This window comes from Heptranchias perlo, chromosome 31 (assembly GCF_035084215.1).
Source record: "Heptranchias perlo isolate sHepPer1 chromosome 31, sHepPer1.hap1, whole genome shotgun sequence".
In the NCBI taxonomy this organism is placed as follows: Eukaryota; Metazoa; Chordata; class Chondrichthyes; order Hexanchiformes; family Hexanchidae; genus Heptranchias; species Heptranchias perlo.
The window spans coordinates 18,912,230-18,933,178 of NC_090355.1; the positions used below are offsets into that span (position 1 = coordinate 18,912,230).

The 20,949-nt window shown below is 38.5% G+C and overlaps 1 protein-coding gene across 4 annotated transcripts in view; it reads left to right on the forward strand.

Moving 5' to 3' along the window:
- The window catches only part of LOC137300543 (rab GTPase-activating protein 1), a 178,786-nt gene that overhangs the window by 10,058 nt on the left and 147,779 nt on the right, over window positions 1-20,949 (forward strand). For 3 of the 4 annotated variants that reach the window (XM_067969676.1, XM_067969679.1, XM_067969677.1), the window contains exons 2-3: window positions 10,351-10,551; window positions 18,480-18,714. In XM_067969676.1, coding sequence (XP_067825777.1) covers window positions 10,402-10,551; window positions 18,480-18,714 — 385 coding nt within the window. In that variant the 5' untranslated portion in view covers window positions 10,351-10,401. The remainder of the gene's footprint in view (window positions 1-10,350; window positions 10,552-18,479; window positions 18,715-20,949) is intronic. The other variant, XM_067969678.1, reaches the window with a different exon arrangement.

A 20,949-nucleotide genomic window follows, 5' to 3' on the forward strand; every position in this document is an offset into this window, starting at 1 on the left:
TTCAGTAATCATTGGTCTGCTATTGCATAACCTTTAGTTGCAATGCTTTTAAGGGCACTAACTGGATTGGGACATGGGAAGTTTGAATCAAGTTGTATATTTTTGAATATCACCAAAGTGAATGCTGTCTCTTTTGCATGGTAGTTGATAAAAGAAATTGAGGTGGCATAAAATATTATAAAACAAATTGAGTAATTTTGATGTCCTAGACTGCAAAATAGTTTTAAGGGAGATTTGTGCCAGAATCGATAGTCGGAACAGTGGATGTGCGAGATCTTGTACGGTTCTTCGGAATGTTACTTGTGATCTGCTGTCACAAGTCACCATTTTTATAAAGCTTACCAAATTATGCATATATAAATTTAGATTGACTGGAAGTTCAGTCACCACCTCCGTTCAAATATGGTTGTGCCTTTTTAAACTGTTCTGTCCTGATGATAGCTGCAGTGCATTACAAGTGTGGGTGAATTTGGAAGAAAAGTGAAATATTGATGCAGGTAATTCAAATGTATCATTCAAGTTGTAGTATAAATTAAAGACTATAAATATGTTTGAGATAAAAGAAAGTTCTGAATGATGAGTATATGAAATGAAGACAAAAAATGCAGGATATACACAGCGGGTTGGGTAGTGTAAGAAGCTGGTTAACATTTTGGGTTGTACCCTTTATCAGGTTTTGATGAATACCTTTAAACTGCATTTAACTTTTGTTCTGGTAGGGTTCAGGAGCTTTAAAATGCCTTTCACTCTGTCTTTACCTTGGTTGTTTAATTTTGAATGTGGTGTTTATTTTGAGAATTGATGACAGTAAAAATGTTTTGTTTTCAAACTGGTTCTTTTAAAACAATTGGATATCTTGATCATGGAGCCTTGTGCTGAATAAATTGCGGCTAGGAGGGACCCAGGGTCCGAGCAGGGAAAGTGGAAGTGATGCCAGACTTTAAAGCGCAATCTTCCATTTCAAAGCCCTGTAGAATGAACAAAACAATATTGCAGCCTGACTTTAAAAGATCATAACCTCATAACGAACCCTTTGATTTAGTAAACGATAGAACATTGAGTTAAAGGTCCAAAAGGATATCACAACTACAACAGATTTTTAGCTGTTTACATTTTTAAAATTGTAAATTGTACTTGAATAAATTTGATCAAATAGTTAAGTCAGTGGCCTAATTTATTGGTAATAGGCTAAACAACAACCACTGTTATCTAAGCCTACCGTGGGAAATTGATGAATTGTTGCATCTTAGCCACATGAATGATCGTTGTATGAGAGTCTAGATATTAAGTGTTGATGAGCTTTTTTTCCACAAAGCACATCAGATCTGAGCTCAAAATGCCAGCAGGGGCCACTCTTGATTATCATCAGCACGTATTTTTTTGTTATCCCAGGGGCACTGAACCCGTCTTCTGGTCCGACTTTGCTGTTCTGTCCACGATCCTTTTGCTGAAGTTAGTTTCAAAGAATTGCAATGGGTGCTTTTACATGATAAGTATTTTGCTGAGTGTGAGGGATTGTGGTACTAAGAACATGTTCTCAGATAATAGGGGATGCAATATTTAGCCTGTGACTTGCAAAAATGAAGACCTCCTGTAAAAGTATTTTTAACTTGACCACTTCTAATTTTATCAAACTGTCGTGTCTTCTCATATTCTCGCTGGTGCAGTTTTCTGAAGTGCAGCCAAGGTGGATGACTGGAAATGTCTCCCCCCATAACAAATGCCATTGAATTAAATAAAATATCCCGTTTATGATATTTTACTACAGATAACTCTAAATCTGATAAATGCTACTGTAGTTCCTTAATTATGTTGGCAAGAACATAAGAACATAAGAACATAAGAAATTGGAGCAGGAGTAGGCCAATCGGCCCCTCGAGCCTGCTCCGCCATTCAATAAGATCATGGCTGATCTGATCCCAACCACAAATCTAAAGAACACAAGAAGTCGGAGCAGGACCCGGCCACATAGCCCCTGGGCCCTCTCCGCCACCCACAGGGCATTGACCGATCCGAACTCAGCTTCATGTCCAATTTCCTGCCCGCTCCCCAATATGAACTCATGACTCTGGATTTTTAGTCCAGGCCTCTGGATTGCTAGCCCAGTAACATAACCACTATGCTACCGTACCCGATGCAGTTGAAGTTGTTTTGGTCTGCTATTGTGCACTGTTATTTTGGTGTGTTTGTGGACGGGAGAACACACACCAATCTTTTCAGTTAGACCAGTTATTTGGAATTAATGCCATTTTGCTTGAAGTGTCACTAACTGGCCACCACAAAAGTAAATTGTAACCATACCATAATAGCCTTATGAATTTGGTTGTTGTAAAGATAGAAGGCTTGATATGATAAATAAAACCTTATTAATTTATGTAGCTTTGGTTAGGGACTTGTTTTTTAAAAGCTGAAATTTCTGATCTCTTTCCTTCACTCCCTCCCTGTCCTCGATTTAAAATTTGGGAATAGCTTGAAGGAACTACAGAGGAAACTGAATTAACATATACACAAGCAAGTGCCTTTGATCCATGTTAGTATTGATGCTAACTTCCCTCTGTTGGAATTTGTAAATCCTGTATTGTGTACGTTTTCCTTTGTACATAACATTATTTAGACAGATTCACAGATATTTGTGTTCGTACCAAGAGGGAAAAGGCTTGGTTACTGTTAGCCCAGCTGCCTCCTGTTTCTCTGTTTCTGACTTGGCAACCTTTAAAGCAGTTTAAGTAGGGCTTAGCATAGTTATGATTTCTACTCACATTTTTAAGAGTTGGAAAATTGCATGATTTCTTTGAACATTTTTGCTTTTGCAAAGAGTATGTACTTCTAAGGTAAATTGAATTTTAAGTGCAAGTAGAAGACTGGTGGCTGACATTGATTTCCCCCCGCACCCCAAACTTGAATGATTTAGAATTTTTCCACCAACGAAGGAGCAGTGTTTGAGAATAGACCTATCCAAACCATTTGACTGTGAAATTCAAACAAGAACTTGGCAGAGTACAATATACAAGTCCAAATAGAAACTGTTTCACTACGGTTTCAAGGTCGGAGGCTATAGTTTGGAAAAATCTATGAAAACATGTGTTCCCTGTAACAAGTTACAGGGTAAGCATCCTTGTTGGTATTTTTTATATTTAAAAAAAGTCATACTATTGCAATGATTTATTAATTTTTGCCATTTTCTATTAATTGGGGGAGGGGGGGAGGGTGAGAAACAAATTCAAGAATGTTGATCAGAATTTTAGAATCGTTTTTTTGTTTTGCATTTTTAAAAGATGTTTGACACTTGACAGCACAGCTATGATAATTCTGGTTATCTGATTGAAATGTTTAACTTTGCACATCAAATCACAGTCAGGATTAAAAATACTATCCACTTGTATCTTTGAATTTAAAAGCAATGCTTTGTGCTACGAAGCTGACTTTTTTGAGGTTATAACACTGTGCGGTTGAAATGTTGCATGCTTAATGGACAATTCCTTTTACTGTTCAGTTGTTAAGTTCTAGGAAGGATGCCAAATGTACCTATATGTACACTTTAAGTTAGAAATATCCAGGGCAAGGCAAGGTCAACTTATTACGATACATAGTACTTTTAAAAGTGAAACTCTGCCAAGGAATTACTTTGGAAATTATTCTTCACTGGAGGACATCCCAGTGGCTCAGTGGATAAATGCAGTGAGCCACACATACTAGGAAGATACCTGATCCAGTCTCTAGTTTGTGCTGAGTTAGTTGGTTTCAGCTGGATGGTAATGGTGGAGTTATAATTGGGCTCCAAGTCCATCCCTAGACTAGTGGGAGGACAAATAGAGTAGGGTTCCTATTTGTGATTGCTGTCCAGTGAGTGACTTGGATATCAGCTGACGATCGGGTTGATTTCAAGGAAGGGGGGATTCATAAGAGACGAGTCAGAGGAACTGAGTTCTGGGGTGGGTTATAGGACTGGAGGAGATTAGAGATGGGGGAGGGACAAAGCCATGAAAAAATTTAAACACGAGGACAAGTATTTTAATTTGGAGGTGTTGGGCGATAGGGAGCTAATGGGGGTGATAGGTAAGTGGAATCTGATGCAAGCTAGGATACTGGCAGCAGAGTTTTGGTTAAGCTGAAGTTTAGAGGCTGGAGGAAGGGAGTCAGGTGGCCAGGAGAGCATTGGCGTAGTCAAGTCTGGAGGTGATAATGGCATGGATGAGGGTTTTCATGGCAGATGGGCTGAGGCAGTCGTTGTGACTGAGTATCTGGGGTCAGAAGCTCAACTCAGTCAAATAGGATACTGAGATTTCGAACAGTCTGGCTCAGCCTGAATCAATGGCCAGGGGGAGGGATGGAATCTGTGGCGAGGATACTGAGTTTGTGGCAGGGGTTGAAGGCAATGGCTTTGATCTTCCCATGTTTAACTGGAGGAAGTTGCAGCTCATCCATGATTGAATATCGGACAAGCAGTCTGACAACCGGGGCAATGAATGTTGAGAGAGGTGCTAGAGAGACAGAGCTGGGTGTCATCAGTGTACATGTGGAACCTGACCCCATGTCTTCGGATGAGCATATAGAATTAGGAAATGTAAGAGGCCAAGCTTAGATCCTTGGGGGACTCTGAAGGTAATGGTTTGGGGCAGGAAGAGAAGACATCGCTGAAGGTACTTTGGCCGATTTTTATAGTTAAGGGCGTAACCAAGCGAGGGCAATCTCACTGAGCTGGATAACGGAGGAAAGGTGATGCTGGCGGATGTTGCGGTCAGCTGCCAAAGGCTGTAGAGAGGTCAAGAAGGGATAATGCACCATGGACAGCCATAGAGCATGTCATTTGTGACTTAAGTTAGGGCTGTCGGTGCTGTGACAGGGATGGAAACATGATTGGAAAGATCCAAACGTAGAGTTGCGGAAAAATGGGCACAGATTTGGGAGGTGATAAAGCGTTCCAACAACTTCGGCGAGGAAGAGTAGATTTGAGATGGGGCAGCAGTTTGCATGGACATAGGGGTAAAGCATGGGTTTTTTGAGGAGGGGAAAATGACTGTGGCTTTGAAAGGGAGGGGGACAGTACCTGATAAGAGGGAACCAATTACAATATCAACTAGCAAGGGGGCCAAGAATTTAGTGGAAATGGGGTCAAGGGGTGGATCTGATGGACAAGATGAGCTCGGAGAGGGCATGCAGGGAGTTAGGAGAGAAACTGGGGAAAGAGGTGGGTTCAGTGATAGAGCAGGAGAGCCTGGTGGGAGATTTGGCTTAGTGGGCAAAGGGAACGCAGCGGAGGCAGCTGAATGTGACCATCCAATCTTAGTGAGTTTTAAATTGAATCCAGCAAAGCAACAATATAATTGCTAGAATTGATGACATTGGACATTTGAATTTTGTTGTTCAGGCTCAGTCTTTACTTCTCTTTCCTTACCTGTAGGTTTCCTTCAATATCCGTCCCTTCCCAACTTAAACCAAATAGGTCCTTTTCTCCAATTATTCAAACTAATGGCCTTTTACCAGTAACCCAGTTTTGTGGAAATTTGGAATGAACTTTTACGTCCTTGAATGCAAACCTACCTGCTAGCGTTTTCCACTCGCTTCCCCCATCAATTCTGTTATGGAAATTCTGAGAGCCAAACCTTTGCCCCTCACTTCTTTCTCTTTCCACCTCGTTCCCTCTCCCCCACAAAAAATGTAAAACCCACATTTATATCAAATACAACTCTTTAAATGTACTTTGAAAATGTTCACAACTTTTCTTCGATAATAAATATTGTTACATTATTTTTCAACTTCAGAGCATCTGAACTGTTTCTTCCATGACATCAATTACAGCAGCGTGAAAATGTCTTGTGGAATCTTCAAAACTCTGGTTTAAAATTTGACCATGGCAGAATAGACCACGGTGTAGGTTTGTAGGGAATAAAAATGGTTGAGACTGGTAATTTAACAACAAGCTAGTATTGTCACTAGAATTTTAATACAATGTAATGGGTATATGAAATTTTCATGAAGGCAGACTGCGGGTGGATTTCTTTACTAGGATTTCAGTAAATATAGTGCTGGGGATGTGCAGTTTTTGTATTGTTTTCACGTGAACTATGAAGAACGCTTTGCAGTACAATTAATTATAAACGTCTTTCCAACTGGGGTTTTATCTGTAGAAACTATTTTGAGCTATACTGGTTACCGATTTGCTACAGGTGGTGGCAATTGCTTATTGGGGTTATGAATTCTGGCTGCAGTTATATTACATCTACATATCTTTGATTATTTCATAATCATAAAAGGGATTATTTTAAAGGCTTTGGGTGACTACTGTGTAAAGAAAATAAAAATGAACTCCATTACAGTGGAACTCCTTGAAAATATTATGAAATTGGGACAATGTAAATTGAGTTTCTCTACATCAGAGCTGCTAATTTGCATGGAGACTTGTTAACTACATTACCAATGGAGTTTCATTATAAGTGGGTTGTATTTATATGAACCATAGGCTTGATGGGATTATTGATAGGTTGACTTAATTTTTTTTGAAAGATATTGAGTATATTGTTCTAGTGATCATGGAATAAGCTATAGCACTCTATTTTACCAGTTTTACAGAGGCCATGGGAATATTGTGTGGGAATGCCATGTCAGTGCAGTTGACATCTTTTGATGTTGAAATTTGTTGGTATTGTGAAGCACGTACATTGCAGCTCGCCTCTACTATATTGTATCCAAGTGGCTGATGCTGTGCCTTGAGTGGGAAGTAGAAAAATGGCCAGTGCGTAGTACCCTTATATATTGACTTCGAGCGCATGTACTTTGGCTGAACATTATTGTAGGTGAGTGGGGATCTCGCTGTATAGGTTGGAAAATATCAGTTTTGTTCTAGACCAGCGGAAATGTAGTGCTCCTTTATTTCAGTTATGTACAGTTCACTCATATCTAAGTGATGCAGCAGGCACTGTAAAAGGACCATTCATTGTGACAGACTCTCACTTTTGCCTTACTTCTGCCATTTCTTTTTTATATTAGAAGCAAACTCACATCCTACCATTTGTTGGGCAACAAATCTCCAAGTACATTTGATTGCTGGCAGTTGCAGTGCACCATTTCTGCCATGTCGCTACTGCTTGTACAGAAGTATCGTAAGAGCAAGCTAGAAGGAAGTGTTTGACAAAATACAAGCACCTTCTGTACTCCACGGTTTCAAACTTTTTTTTAAACCAGTCTATTGGTCTTTCTACAGGCAGAATCTCCAGAGGTGAAAAGAGCAATTAGTTATCAAATACTGGGTAAAGAGAGCTCAGAACCACCGCATTTTCAAGGGACTTTTTCTAAATGACTCAGCCGTGTTAGCCAGAGCATTAGTAAATTTAACTTGCAAGTAAAATCCAGCATTCTAACATCACTGTAAACCTTTCTACTTTGTAAAGCTGATCTCTCCATATGCTAGGATGTAAGTTTGATAGCATGCTTACCTGAGTCAGAAGGATTATGGCGTCAAATCCTGTTCCAGAGCACACAATGTAGGCTGGCATTTCAGTGCAGTACTGTGGCATTGTTAGAGGTGCTATCTTGTAGATGAAACATTAAACCGAGGCCTTACCTGCCTGTTAGTATGGACATAAAAGATCCTGTGCTACTATTCAAAGAAGAGCAGGGAGTTCTCCTGGTGTCCTGGCCAAAATTCATCCCGCAGATAATGACTTGCATTTATATAGCACCTTTTAACATAGAAAATATTTCAAGGCATTTCACAGAAGCATAATCACCAATAAGGATTAACTGGTCACTCATCACATTTGCTGTTTGTGGGACCTCATTTTGTGCACATTGGCTGCTGCATTTGCATACATAATGACTGATAACACTTCAAAAGTAATTTATTCATTGTGAAGCACTTTGGGATGGCCTGAGGGCATGCAAGGCACTATATAAATGCAAATGCTGTACTTGAACAGCTAGATAGTTGAGGTTCTGAACTGTTGATTCATGACATACATTTCAATCCTTATGTGGAAATTTTCCAAACTTTTATGAATTCAGAGCATTTTACAGGTATTTGGGTATGCAGTGACTAAACAAAAGAAATGTATGTGAGATACTGAGGTGATTTTGTGTTTAGTCTTGTATTAGAACCATCGGTTTTTAGTTTCCTAAAGTGAAAACTAATTGACAAATTCCAACAAACTGTACAGTGTTGTATATTATAATACGATGATGTGGTTATTCACCTTCTTTACAACAGCTTTAAACAAATTAGTCTTGTTTAGATTAATACAGTATACAGAATTTACCAGGTACTATAGTGTAGTGGTTATGTTAGTGGACTAGTAATCCAGAGGCTTGGACTAATAATCTGGAGAATGTGATTTCAAATCCCACCATGGCAGTTGAGAATTTTAATTCAGTTTTTGAAAAAAAATCTGTAATAAAGAGCTATTACCAATAAAAGTGACCATGATGCTGTCGGGTTGTCAAAAAACCCTGTTGGTCCTATGGGGAAGGAAACCAGACGTCTAGCGGAGACTCGACCTGGCTCGGTCCAGTCGCACTTCAATGTGGTTGACTCTTAACTGCCCTCTGAAGCCACTCAGTTGTATCAAATTGCTACAAATAATACGGTGACCCAGGCATTGAATCAGTACACGAAAGTTCAACAAGCCCAGTCGTTGACCCCGCAAAGTCCTCCTCGCTAACATCTGGGGACTGGTGCCAAAGTTGGGAGAGCTGCCCCATAGACTAGTCCAAGGCTTCTTCAGCAGCACCTCCCAATTGTGCCACCATCTAGAAGGGCAGCAGGTGCATGGGAACACCATCACCTCTAAGTTCCCCTCTAAGTCACACCATCCTGGCTTGGGCATTTATTGCCATTTCTTCATCAATGCTGTGTCAAAATCTTGGAACTCCCTACCTGCAGTGTTTCAAGAAGAAGGCTGACCACCACCTTCTCAGGGCAACTAGGGATGGGCAATAAATGCTAGCCTTGCCAGCGATGCCCACATCCAAAGAATGAATAAATATATATATATATATTGGGCTGTAACCTTAAATACTTGACTGTGTATATATCTTGACAAAGTCATCATCTGAAATTGTTTTAATACTACAGAGGGCTGTTACCATGCGTAATCTATATTTAATAGCAAAGTAGAAACAGTCCATGAGTCAGATGGTTAATGATTGACAGTTTGGGAGTGCAAAACCCTGGTGGTTAGAACATGTACAATAAACCTTGACACACATACTTAGCAAATACCACCAAAATCTTCAGAAGTTAAATCTTTCATGAATTTACACTCTTTGTAGGCAGTGAACAGATACTTCGGATATAAAAACATAAGAATTTTTAGGCACATGAGAAGGCCAGTATAGCCACAAAGGCCTGTTCCCTTTTGATATATCAGCCCCATTTACCCACCTTCTCACTGTAGCCCTCGGTCCCTTTTCTCTCACCCAGTTTTCTCAAAATCCATTATACTGCCTGCTTCAAGGGCTTTCTCTGATAACCCATTTTATAACTCTTATCACCTGTTGGGTGAAAGAAAATTGTACTGTACGTCCCTTACTTGTAACTTACTAATTTTTAACTTGTGTACCATATCAGTTTATAAACTGGATTATTTGCATGGAACAATTTTGTGAATTTCTTTCACAATCTTGAAAACCTCAATTAGATAACTCTGAAGTTTAATTTCAACAGGAATTGAGCCCAATGCCCTTAACCTTTACCTATAACTTAAATTCCTAATATCTGGAGCAGTCAATGTTGTTCATCTCTTTACTCTCTCAAGGAATAATACCTTTCCTATGATAACCAGAAGTATATCCTTCATGTTCCCGATGGGGTCTGCCGCATGATTATACAACAACAGTATAACTTCTCTAGATTTGTGCTCCCCCTCTGCGAATACAATCTCATACCTTATTTGCCTTTTTTTTTAAAACCACAACTATGCACTCTGCATAGCTGCAGTTTTTAAAACATAGCAAATAAGTTACTCAGTTCTATTAACAGAAGCATGAGTACAAATCTACAGAAGCTGTAATGTTACTTACATTTTCTTATCATAAATCCCTGATGAGCATGCTGTACCACAGTTCCATTTAATGCATACTCCCTATGTTGGTTCCATGCTAATTATTTTACATTTATCCACATTGAATTGTATCTGCTGCCTATTGACCTAGTTACCTAAAAGATACAATGTATTAAAGCTCCATGGTGTTATATCTGGCAGCTCAGCACATTTGGCATAGCCCACAGGCCTATGAAAATTATGGTGATTTATTTCCACTGTTTAGTTGTGTGTATAGTAAAGAAAGCTAAGTATTTCGGATGGTAGTTTTAATGAATAATATACCCTTAAATCAGTGTTTGATTTTATTTTCCAGGTACTTTTAAGTTTTATACCTCATTCATGAGCTGCCTTTGCTTTAGCAGCCATGGATGACAAGGCTTCAGTTGGAAAAGTTAGTGTTTCTTCAGACTCGGTATCTACTCTAAACAGTGAGGATTTTGTCCTGGTTTCCCGCCATGGTGATGACACGCCTTCTACCAATAATGGTAGTGATGATGAGAAAACAGGACTTAAGGTAAGAAGGTACCAGTGTTTCAACCTTTTAATAACTTGAGGATATACACTGGGAAGCAGTGGACTATACACAAGAGGAAGATCTTGTGACTCACTATTGATGGTTACAAGTGCACTATGTTTGCCAGTAGAATAAAGTTTTTGTATGCCACTGTTCCTCATGTATTCTACTTTATACCACATGAAAAACTATAATTAAAGTTGCTTTTAGTGTAGAAATCTTTTAGGAAAAACTAACTAAATTGTTCTAGTTAAAAGAAAAAGTTCAAGAAGATTTTAATCAAATCTGAGGTAAATTATACTAAGAGAAACAAGTGAACTGAGCAAGGTATTTAGCTTGAACTCACTGAACAAATGTCAGTTGCCAACAGAAGAGTAGACCAGATTCAAATCCCAATTCCTTGGGATGGAGCTTCCTTTTTAATAGAGCATAGACTAGGAAGGGTCATGTGGGGTGCCTTTCATACCTGGCAATGCTACTGTATCATGGAAAATCTTGAATAGTGCATTCCAGCGTGTGGAGGATGTGCCACGTAGAAGAGAATATTTCCTTATTTGAGGTATAGAATGAGAATATTCTTGAATGAACTTTAGATCACTCGGTTGTAAAATCTCTTGCAGTTAAAAAGGGAAGAGCGTACAAGCTGAGCGCTTTCCTGCTTCACACCAGCTAATAGATCAAATATGGCATCCTCTGTATTTTTTGAAACACTAAGAATAGTGCAAGTCGAGCAGCATACACATAGTCTGCAACGAATTAACTGTTACCTTTTTCAATATTCATGAACAATAGACTAATAGAAACAGGCCGATTTTCATTAAAACTTTTGAAAGAGCAGTGAAACAGATTAATATACAACAGCTTGCATTATGGTGCTTGTGGTATAAATGTATAATAATCCTATTACTTCCCTCCCCTTCACCACCCCTCTCCTCTTCCCCCCCCCTCTCCTCTCCTCCCCCCCCCCCCCCATATCCCCATTCTTCACCTTAGAATCTGGAACATGTTTTAAAAATTATTATTCAGTTGCACTAGATATGCAGGAATGCTATGGACATTCTATACTGGAACTTTCCATTCAGCAGCAGCTAATTTTTATTTAAAAATTAGTCAATCTCGTGCTGATACAGTAACTGAAACCTCTATAGCACGACTGTTTTTGGCTGCTGGAGCTGGTAATTAACATTTTTGTTTCAAATACTTTGGATAGAGTTAATAGGTTGAGTTAACAATTATCAGTTATCAAATTGTGACAGTTATATGTATCATTTTTCTGCATATTGAGTATTTTGCTACTGTATTGGTGCTTGTAGTACAATGGTACTGAGATTTGTCTCAAGTACTGTTGGGTACATACTACTCTACAGTTACTACATGTGTTGTGCAATATTAGTAGAGTATAAATGAGTTACAAACATCTTTAGTGCTGTATGATTGGAGGAGTAATCTAATGACTGCAATATTCATCTCCCTCTCCTCTTGTTACTGTCATTAGGCATAATATGGTGTATTTATAACTGAAAGATGCAGCTTCAGAATTCAGTATCTTCATCCCATTTCAGATTTAATGTAGGTTTTTTGGAGCTTCACCTGCCATTAATTTCTCAACTTTGGGATTTAAACCTGTTGAATGCTGGCAGCTTCAGAAAATCCTGAACTTGCTGGATCAGTCCTATTTTTAAAAAAAATCAGCTTGCATTCCACAACTTTGAAACCTGGTGGTTATCATTGGGGTGACCAGCTAAAAGAATGATTTTTAAGAATCTGAATCAGCCTAAGTGCCAGAGAGTGCAGAGATCATAGGAGTGCTGAAGTAGGTTATCTCTGGTGTGCTCAAAGGGTTAAATGCATGCCCAAAAAAATGTATCCTGTGTTCAAAAATTGATCTTCCACAGCATTTCTAGATCTTGGCAAAATCTATCTCAAGGCAAAGAGGCAAGTACCCATAAACAGACCTCGTTTACCATGAACTGAAACCAGTGCCCTTGTATGTGAGTGGAATAGTGTGCCACTGGACTAACAATGAACATTTAACCAAATATATTGCACCAGAATCTACACAAGATGCCTTATACATTCTTCTGTTTATTCTGAAATATCACAACATTGGATCAACATGCAAGGTTAAATTTACTGGTCAAGCTTATTTACAATTAGGATTAGACATATTAAGATACTATAGCAGTGCAATATTTGATTTACATAATATGTAGATGTTCAAAACAAGAGATGGTGTAGAATCTTTGTAGTTTTCAGTACCTCTCCTAATCAGTTTGATATTGACATTTGCTGGTTGTTGAAACCACAAAACAGTTAGTGGTTACATTACTGGGCTAGGAATCCAGAGGCCTAACTAATAATCCAGAGAATGTTCACATAGAATGTGAATTCAAATCCCATCATGACAGTTGAGAATTTCAATTCAGTTTAAAAAAAATCTTGAAATAAAAAGCTGGTATCAGTAAAAGTGACAATGAATCTATCACATTGTTGTAAAAACCCAACTGGTTCACTAATGTCCTATACGGAAGGAAACCTGCTGTCCTTCCCGGTCTGACCTATAATGTAACTCCGGTCTCACTCTTGCTAGGCCACTGAGCTGTATCAAACCGCTGCAACATTAGGGGAGCGTCTTCACCATTCAGACTACAGGGGTTCAAGAAGGCGGATCACCACCACCTTCACAGAGCAACTAGGGATGGGCAATAAATCCTGGCCTTCCCAGTGCGCCTACATCTGAGAATGAATTTAAAAAACATTGTGTCCAGTTCCCACATACCAGTTTATGCTTTTAAACAATGTGCAGTTCCATTGATGGTTCAGCCATTTAAGATATCTGTAAATTCACATGCTTGGCAGCAATTGGAATGATTGGTATGAGGGGAATCTACATATTTATTGTTCAAAGAACTAATAACCTGATTACTATCTAGAACCCACCAAATTTCAGTATCTTAGCTCATATATAGATCAAAGAACCTTTCTTGAGCTTGAGTCTCCAATTTGAAGTTTGTTCATGGCTAAGTCAGGTTCCACCTTAACTCGAGTTGTTTCAAAATGTATAACTTAAAATACTGGAATGCTCCCCTATTTGACACAGGATAAAAATTCTGCTTTTGGGGCATTGATCTTAAAGCTTCAGTAGCTTTTTACTAGCAAAGATAAAAAGCATAATACTACATTGATCTGTTGTAGCATTTTCAGAATAGCTATTCTGTGGTTAGATAATAAAGATGAGAGTTTGGGACTTATTAACTGCGAGATTTAGAAGTTCTAGTGGTTAGGTTCTGAAGTAGATTTGAGACTGGAATAGTACCTGCTACAGAACTGCATGCACTTTGTAATATTTGGAGTTTTCAGAACCCTTTTCCTAGAGTTTTGAGAATATGGGACTGTAGGGTTAAGTATCTAAATATTCAAGCAAACGACGAGTGGCTGCAGGAGTAAACATTTAAGAGAGGTTCTTGAATTGCACAAACAGGATGCAACTGGGTACTTGAATTATGTTATTGCATCAAAGATAAAGTCTTATTTGATTTGTTTGTTGCTGTGTAGTTGTGAAAACTAAAATAAAATTTGTGATCTAAAAATACTTTTGAATGAGAGCACTTCAGAAAAAGAACATCCGAGTGCTTTGCAAGGTGTACAGAGGATGCCAAGCAAGATACAGGAAAGAAGCAAAGGCATTATTAGAGATGTTGCTTTTAAGATGCTTTTGAAGGAAGAAAGTTGTTTTGGGAGCAAGGATGTAGTGAAAGTTCAGTCTTAGATATGTAGTGGGAAATGATCAGTGATTTGGAGTTGGAGGAGCGGAGGGTGTGGGCTGAAGAAAGGTAACTCAGATAAAATGGAGCAAGATCATGAAGGTATTTGAAAACTAGGACAAAAGGCCTGGTATGAGTCAGTGGCGCTTGACATAGACAGATGGGATGAGTGAGATGTAAAGCAATATTTGGAACTCTGTTCTTAATGGAGCTGTTGTTAATAGCTTAGCAAATAATCACCAACAGTAGGTTGTTTAGCAGATTGTCACTGAACATATCACTGAATTTTTCAAGCATTATAAAATCCAGTATGGGGTCACACCTTTGTATAATTTTTTATGACCTTGAAACTTGGGAGTACAACTTGTGTACCATAATTTTCTGAAACTAATTTACTATAAATTCTAATGCTAAATAGCAGTCTGTCCTGGTTGGAGAAATTGTAAGATTAGTAACACTTGCTTGTTGATCCAAGATTGCTTTCTCCCCAGTTCTGCTGGCCCTGTTTTTCTGGTTCCTTTGTTTTGTCTATCTTCTGTAGCTATTGCCAGCTTACTTGTATGCATGCTATAGATTTGAAAACCGAAACATGTATGAAGGGTGTTTCAGTAAATACATTTTCAGTTCACCTGAACTGGTTTAATGAAGGGGGGAAAAAAATGAATACAGGACGGGTTGAGGCAAGTTACATTAGGGCGTGACTAATTTTGGTTTCTTGATATGACTGAATAATAACACAAACTGAGGGAACTATTGAAGTACCTAAATATAGTGTATATACTAGGATTAGTGATTGGAAAGTAATCCAGGTGAGACGAAATGACGTGAACTTTCCCATCGTGCATTTTATTGATACTGGATATCAACATTTCGGCTACATTAATGTTGCACATTTTATTAAAGTATGAAGGAACCTAACTAATGTCAGTAGTTGCAGATGAGGGTCGTTTTGACATTCTCTAATACAGTTCATTATGGCACATCAGTTTGCTAAAGTTCATATCAGCATTGTCTACACAATAGGTACCAGAGTGAAAAGTGCTTGATTTATTTTGGAATTAAGTTATAATGCATGCAAAATGCTAATAGTGTCATCAAATAGTTTTGGCAAAATCCCTCCTTCAGATATGTGTTTAGAAAATTGTGAATTGAAAATGTTTGCTTGAAATTTGTTCTAATGTTGATAATAGAGTTTTAATATCTGGTTTAATGTTAGTGAGCAATACTTGGAAATTGCTCTGCCATTGCTAGTTTACAAATTCCTGTAGATTTTAAACATGCCTGTGGCCTTGTTTGCATGCAACACATGCAGTGTATTAAGGATTGACGTGCTGCAATTCATTTTTCTGTAAGGGTTTTTCTAGGATTAGGGGATTTGTTAGATTTTATAGAAAGTAATCTCTTAAAAACTTGAAGGCAAACCAGTTTAGGAGCTGTTGTATGCTGGAGGAATAACCACGCAGTCATTGTTGAAATCTTAGGTAAACACTCTTAAGCTGGTGTGTTGTGCAGATGTGACCGCATCACACCCATAATTGTATCTTATATGCCAATAGTTGTTGCTTGCTCTGCAGTGCATTATGGGCTGATTTAACTTGATTTGACTGGTGTTTATTTGTACTTAAGAGCATAAAACATGGTATAAGGTAAGGCCATTCCGCCCATTAAGATTGCTCCTTCCACAGACCATGTACAATCTACCGCATTTATTTAATCTCTTGAGGAGACATTGCCCAAAGCTCCAGATCCTCAAAGATAATCAAGTAAAACTACAGAATATTGAGGTATCATCATAGCCTTTAAAATGGCCTTTACAGAAGAAAAATGGGTTTATTTTCTAGTTTTGCTCCCACCTAATTCTCCCATAAAATCTTTTTTATGGTTTCGTTCCAATCTGCCTTTTTTACTATGTTAGTGTGATCTTTCCCTTCATCTGCCTCTCCTCACCAAACTGTCTCCTTTGCTGAGTTACTAATCTCTGTTATGAAATTACAGTCATCAGGAATTATGTATTGTAGTTGCTTCATTCACTTCATAAATACAAACAGTTTGTAGTTAGTGATGCGCAAGGAAAGGTGGCATCTCTTGACACAAAGATGCCAGTGGTGATTTGGTCGAGGACAGTAATGGGAATTGAAGAGGAGCCAAGGCTACAGAGCAGCAGATCATTGCTACTGGAGATGCCGCTCTATTTCATTTAAAATAACATCTCCTAGTGACATGATAGTATTTTTTGAACTTTATAAATAATTTATATATGACATAATGCTATTGAATAAGCAACCTGTTAAACACCAAAGCACTTCAAAAGTTTAAAGATAGTAATCCTCCATGTAGCAGAGCACGGCCTGGAGCAGCAGGGGAAGACAGGAAGAGGTTGGGCGGGGTGGGGGGGGGCGTCAGAAGCAGTGAAGAGGAATGTGCCTGAGGTGGGGAAGGAGGTTCATGGCTTTAACTACTTTGAACATTTAAGCCAAAGCAGCGGCTTCAGGACTCTGGTGCCTTGCTGTAATCAGTGAATGGGAGCGGATTTAGCGTGGCTTGGATTGCAGCAATTGAAGAGGAGGATGTAGACCGCAGAGATCAGTACCAGGAGGGAGAGGTTACAGAGTCGAGTCGCATTGAGGCTGCAGAGCCCAGTGGGCCACTGGAGACTGTGGTGGGAGGGGAGGAGAAGATCAGGGGAAAATAAATAATTAAAGCATTTAAAACTTTAAAAAGCAAAAAAAAACCTACCTGTAGATATGTTAATTAAATTAAAAATCATAAATACTTTTTTTCTCCTTCATAATCCAAATGGCAGCCATTGACAGTTTGGAGCTCTGGCCCATTAGTAATGGCAGGTCACCAGAGAAAAACAAAATCTTCAACTAATCCAAACACAAAATGAAGATTTTAGTTTAAAATATAAACACTAAAATATTTAGAAAATGTGAAAAAAAAACTACTAGTTAAGGAGATGATGATGCAATTGTATAAAAGCTATAGGAACAGATCAGTGGGCAAATTGTGATAGTCAGGTCAAAATCTAATATTCAGCTTGGGGTTTTTCTGCTTCTGCCCTCACCAGCCTGTGATTTTCTGAAAATTGTGGGCTAGTGAACACAGAAGCAGGAAAATCCCATTCTAAATTTCTGATTATAGTGGCAACTACTGGTGTCATGATGAAATATAACAGTAACTATGGACACGCTAACAAGAGATTCCCATAGGAAATGTTTATGTCGGACATTTCGTTGAACATGTGACCTACATATTGATTTTAATGCATTGTAGATTTATTGAATTTAAACTGGCTGCACTGTGACTGCCAAAATTATGGAAATGACTCTAATGCCAGAAAATCCGCCAGGGTCGGGGCACATTTTTGTGGTGAGGGAAGTCCTGCTGCACCAGTGATGTGCCCAATTCTGCTAAAGCCCTAAAATAAGGTCTATGTTCAAGTTATTAATCAGTTTAGGTGAATGTTAAACACAGCACCTGCTCTGGGTACTACCGACTGTCTCAATAAAATTGCTTGTGCTTTACCAACCTTGTTACTTCTGGTCAGACCATTTTATTTCTGGATAATTGAAATTCCGCTTTATCACGATGTGATTTCCTGCAGCTTCTCAGACTTGCTGAAATAGCTCTCTGTCTTCCTGTTCAGTTTAAGCTGGTGCTTCTTAGAAGTTGTCAAATATTTCATGTATTTTGCTGTGTAAATGGTGTAGATTCCACAGCAGTAGAAGTGTGCGTGATTATATAATGGGTATGTATAAATCTCAAATGTTGTATTTGTTTTGTAGTAACACTTTTAGCTGCTCATTTACTTATGTGCAAACCATCCTTCCAGCATATGTTCTTGCTTGATTTTTGACCATTCTCATCACTTATCAAGGATTTTCTTTGTGAGCTGTCCTTGCGTTTCTAGGTTTGTTGTGAAATACTATAAAGATGGTTTAAACAATGAGCTGCTGTATTATCAGAAAGACAATTACAACTGACCTCTATCAGAGTAAAAAAAAGTGCTTTCCTGAAGTTAAAGGTGAAATTTAAATGTATGTCAGTATTTTTCACGTCCTGTGTACCCCAACTTATGGGAAAACTTATTTCATAGCATCTCGTGAAGAGAAGTCTAATATTGCGATTAATAAAGTTTATCTACATTGTGTGTGCTCGCAGATAGTTGGAAATGGAAGTGAACAGGAACTACAAAAGGAACTGGAGGATGTATTAATGGATTCATCAATGGAGGGTCATCAAGTTGCCAGAGAGCCTTCAGAAGCAATGCCAGCTTCTGCTACAAGTGAGGAGTCACTGACTGAGGACATTTCTTTAACCCCATCACCTGTTTATTCAGGATTAATGGTGGCCCAGAAACAAGATATGAGCCTACCAATTAAACCAACACAAGAAGGCAAGTGGAATTCTAAAGATGTTGACAAGTCAGTGATTCTATTGGGTATCAGAAACTAACAATGTTTCATAATCTTTGGGGGAGGAAAATTTGAATGTTAAATTATTCTATTTAAGTATAATACAGCGGATACCTTAAATCTTCCTATCTCTAAGGATGCTAGCTTAAGGAGTCTTAGAGAATGTGTTGTTCTGAGATCAAATTCCATTATTAGTGTTAGTTATTTGTATTTGAATAGCTAGTTACAATGTTGTAGCAAAGTTATTGTTCTGGTACATTTTCAGTTTCTTCACCTATTTATGTCCTCATGGTAAATATTTTGTTTAATTGCATTGCTGTGTTTTCAGATGAAACAAGCCAGCATTTACTAGTTGATCTCCCATGGCATTGCCCATGGTGAGTCCAAGGATATAGCCTATTTGCTCATGTGTAGCTGATGTCCTGTTGGATTTGTTGATGTAGTTGTCGTCCACTGCATTGTGCCCCATCCAATGGTAACTTAACATTATGCGCCCGTGACTCCCATGTTGTTTCATAATCTCAAATGACAACATACCTGTAATGATCAACATTCTAAAAATCATAGAATGAATGAAAGATGTCATTTAGAATAAAGAAAAATTAAAATTTGAAATGATTTATTGAATCCGACTGCAAAATATTGACTGGATTGAGTAAGACATGAAAATTATTAATGAAATGTTACATTGTGAATGATCAGTTCTCTAATGTAACTAAAATGTTAAAATAATTTAACATTAATTCCAATGTAAATTGAGATGAACAGATATGAATTAAAAATGTAAAAGTTGCATTTTAAATGATTGATTTAAAAATTACAGATTAAAGGTAATTATATGGAAAAAATTGATTAATGGGAAATTTTAAAAATTTAATAAATATTTAAGATGAAATAAATGACCATTTCTTAATAGAAAAAGGCCAGAGAGGCCAAACAGGTGGAAGGGAGGGTCCTGCAGGCTTGACCAGTCAGGAGGCGGAGGGAGTGGGGATTGGGGGTGGCAGGAATAACCTGGATGCCAATCTTGGGCAGTGAAAGTTGGAGAAAGAAGTAGAAAGATAGATAAAATTGCTGCAATGTTGAAATAACGTGGCATAAATTTAAAAAAAACACATCAGGAATGGATGGGATGACTGCAGACGTAGCCTGGAGCCCTGATGTGAGTAATGGTGGGGATGTGGTAGTCCGATCTTTGGGTGGGTGGTGGATGACAATGGCATCGATGCACGATTTCAGCAAGTAAAAGATTTGGCTCAGTGCCAAAGCAGAGAAATAAAAACTTTGAGCGGAAAGGACATTGGAAAAAAGATCAGAAAATTGGAGAGAGGCCAAAGGGTAGCAAAAGCAGATTATATAAAAATACACTGGAGAGAGGTCAAATAATAGAAAGGAGGGTCCTGGAAGTCCAAGCTAGAAAAGTTTGATAGCTTATTTTACTGAGAATGATTTAGTAAAAATGAAGACTGAAGAGAGGGAAGAGGAAAATTTGTATTTGTTCTGAACTTGGTTATCCAGGAGGGAGATTGGAATGCTGATAGCATCCTGGAACTGTGAAGGCTCTTGAGTTGTACAGTGGTGGCTTAGCAGTGGGGAAATGAAGCTCCATTTAGTGGTAGAAGTGGAGCTGCTGGTGTGACTGGACCCTCTGATGACTTTGGCAATCCTGCTGATGTGCCACTTAGGCATGATGGTCATGGTGATGCCCAAAAAAGGTGTGTGTAGCTAGAAGGAGACATGGACTGAGGCCCAGCTTTTGGCCTCTTGCTCTCAGGATCTAAGCAGAAGGTCAGCATGAGACTGGATTTTATGCCGATGATCTTAAGCTGCAGCATATTTAACACCATAGTGATATTTCAAAAAATTAGGACGATGAGGGAGAGTGTGAAAATCACCATGGTCCCATGATGACCCAGGCAACACTAGTCCTTTGACAATAATCAAGCGGCTATCCATCCTTGGCTAGCTTCTTTACAGAGATCATTTGCTGACTGTAGTAGAGAGTAAAATTGTTCATACAGATTGATCCAGTCTGGAAATGGCTTTGCTCTTGAGTTACCCAGGTTACTGCTTGTAGGTTTCTTGGAGAAGATTGTTGCCACTTTTTTTCCCCCCATTGTTCTTCAGAAAACTTATGACCCAAATGGAAATGAATCTCTGGTAAACCAGTGGACTCCTCTTGCCCTCTTCATTTTTCCTGTCAATAACTTGAGTAT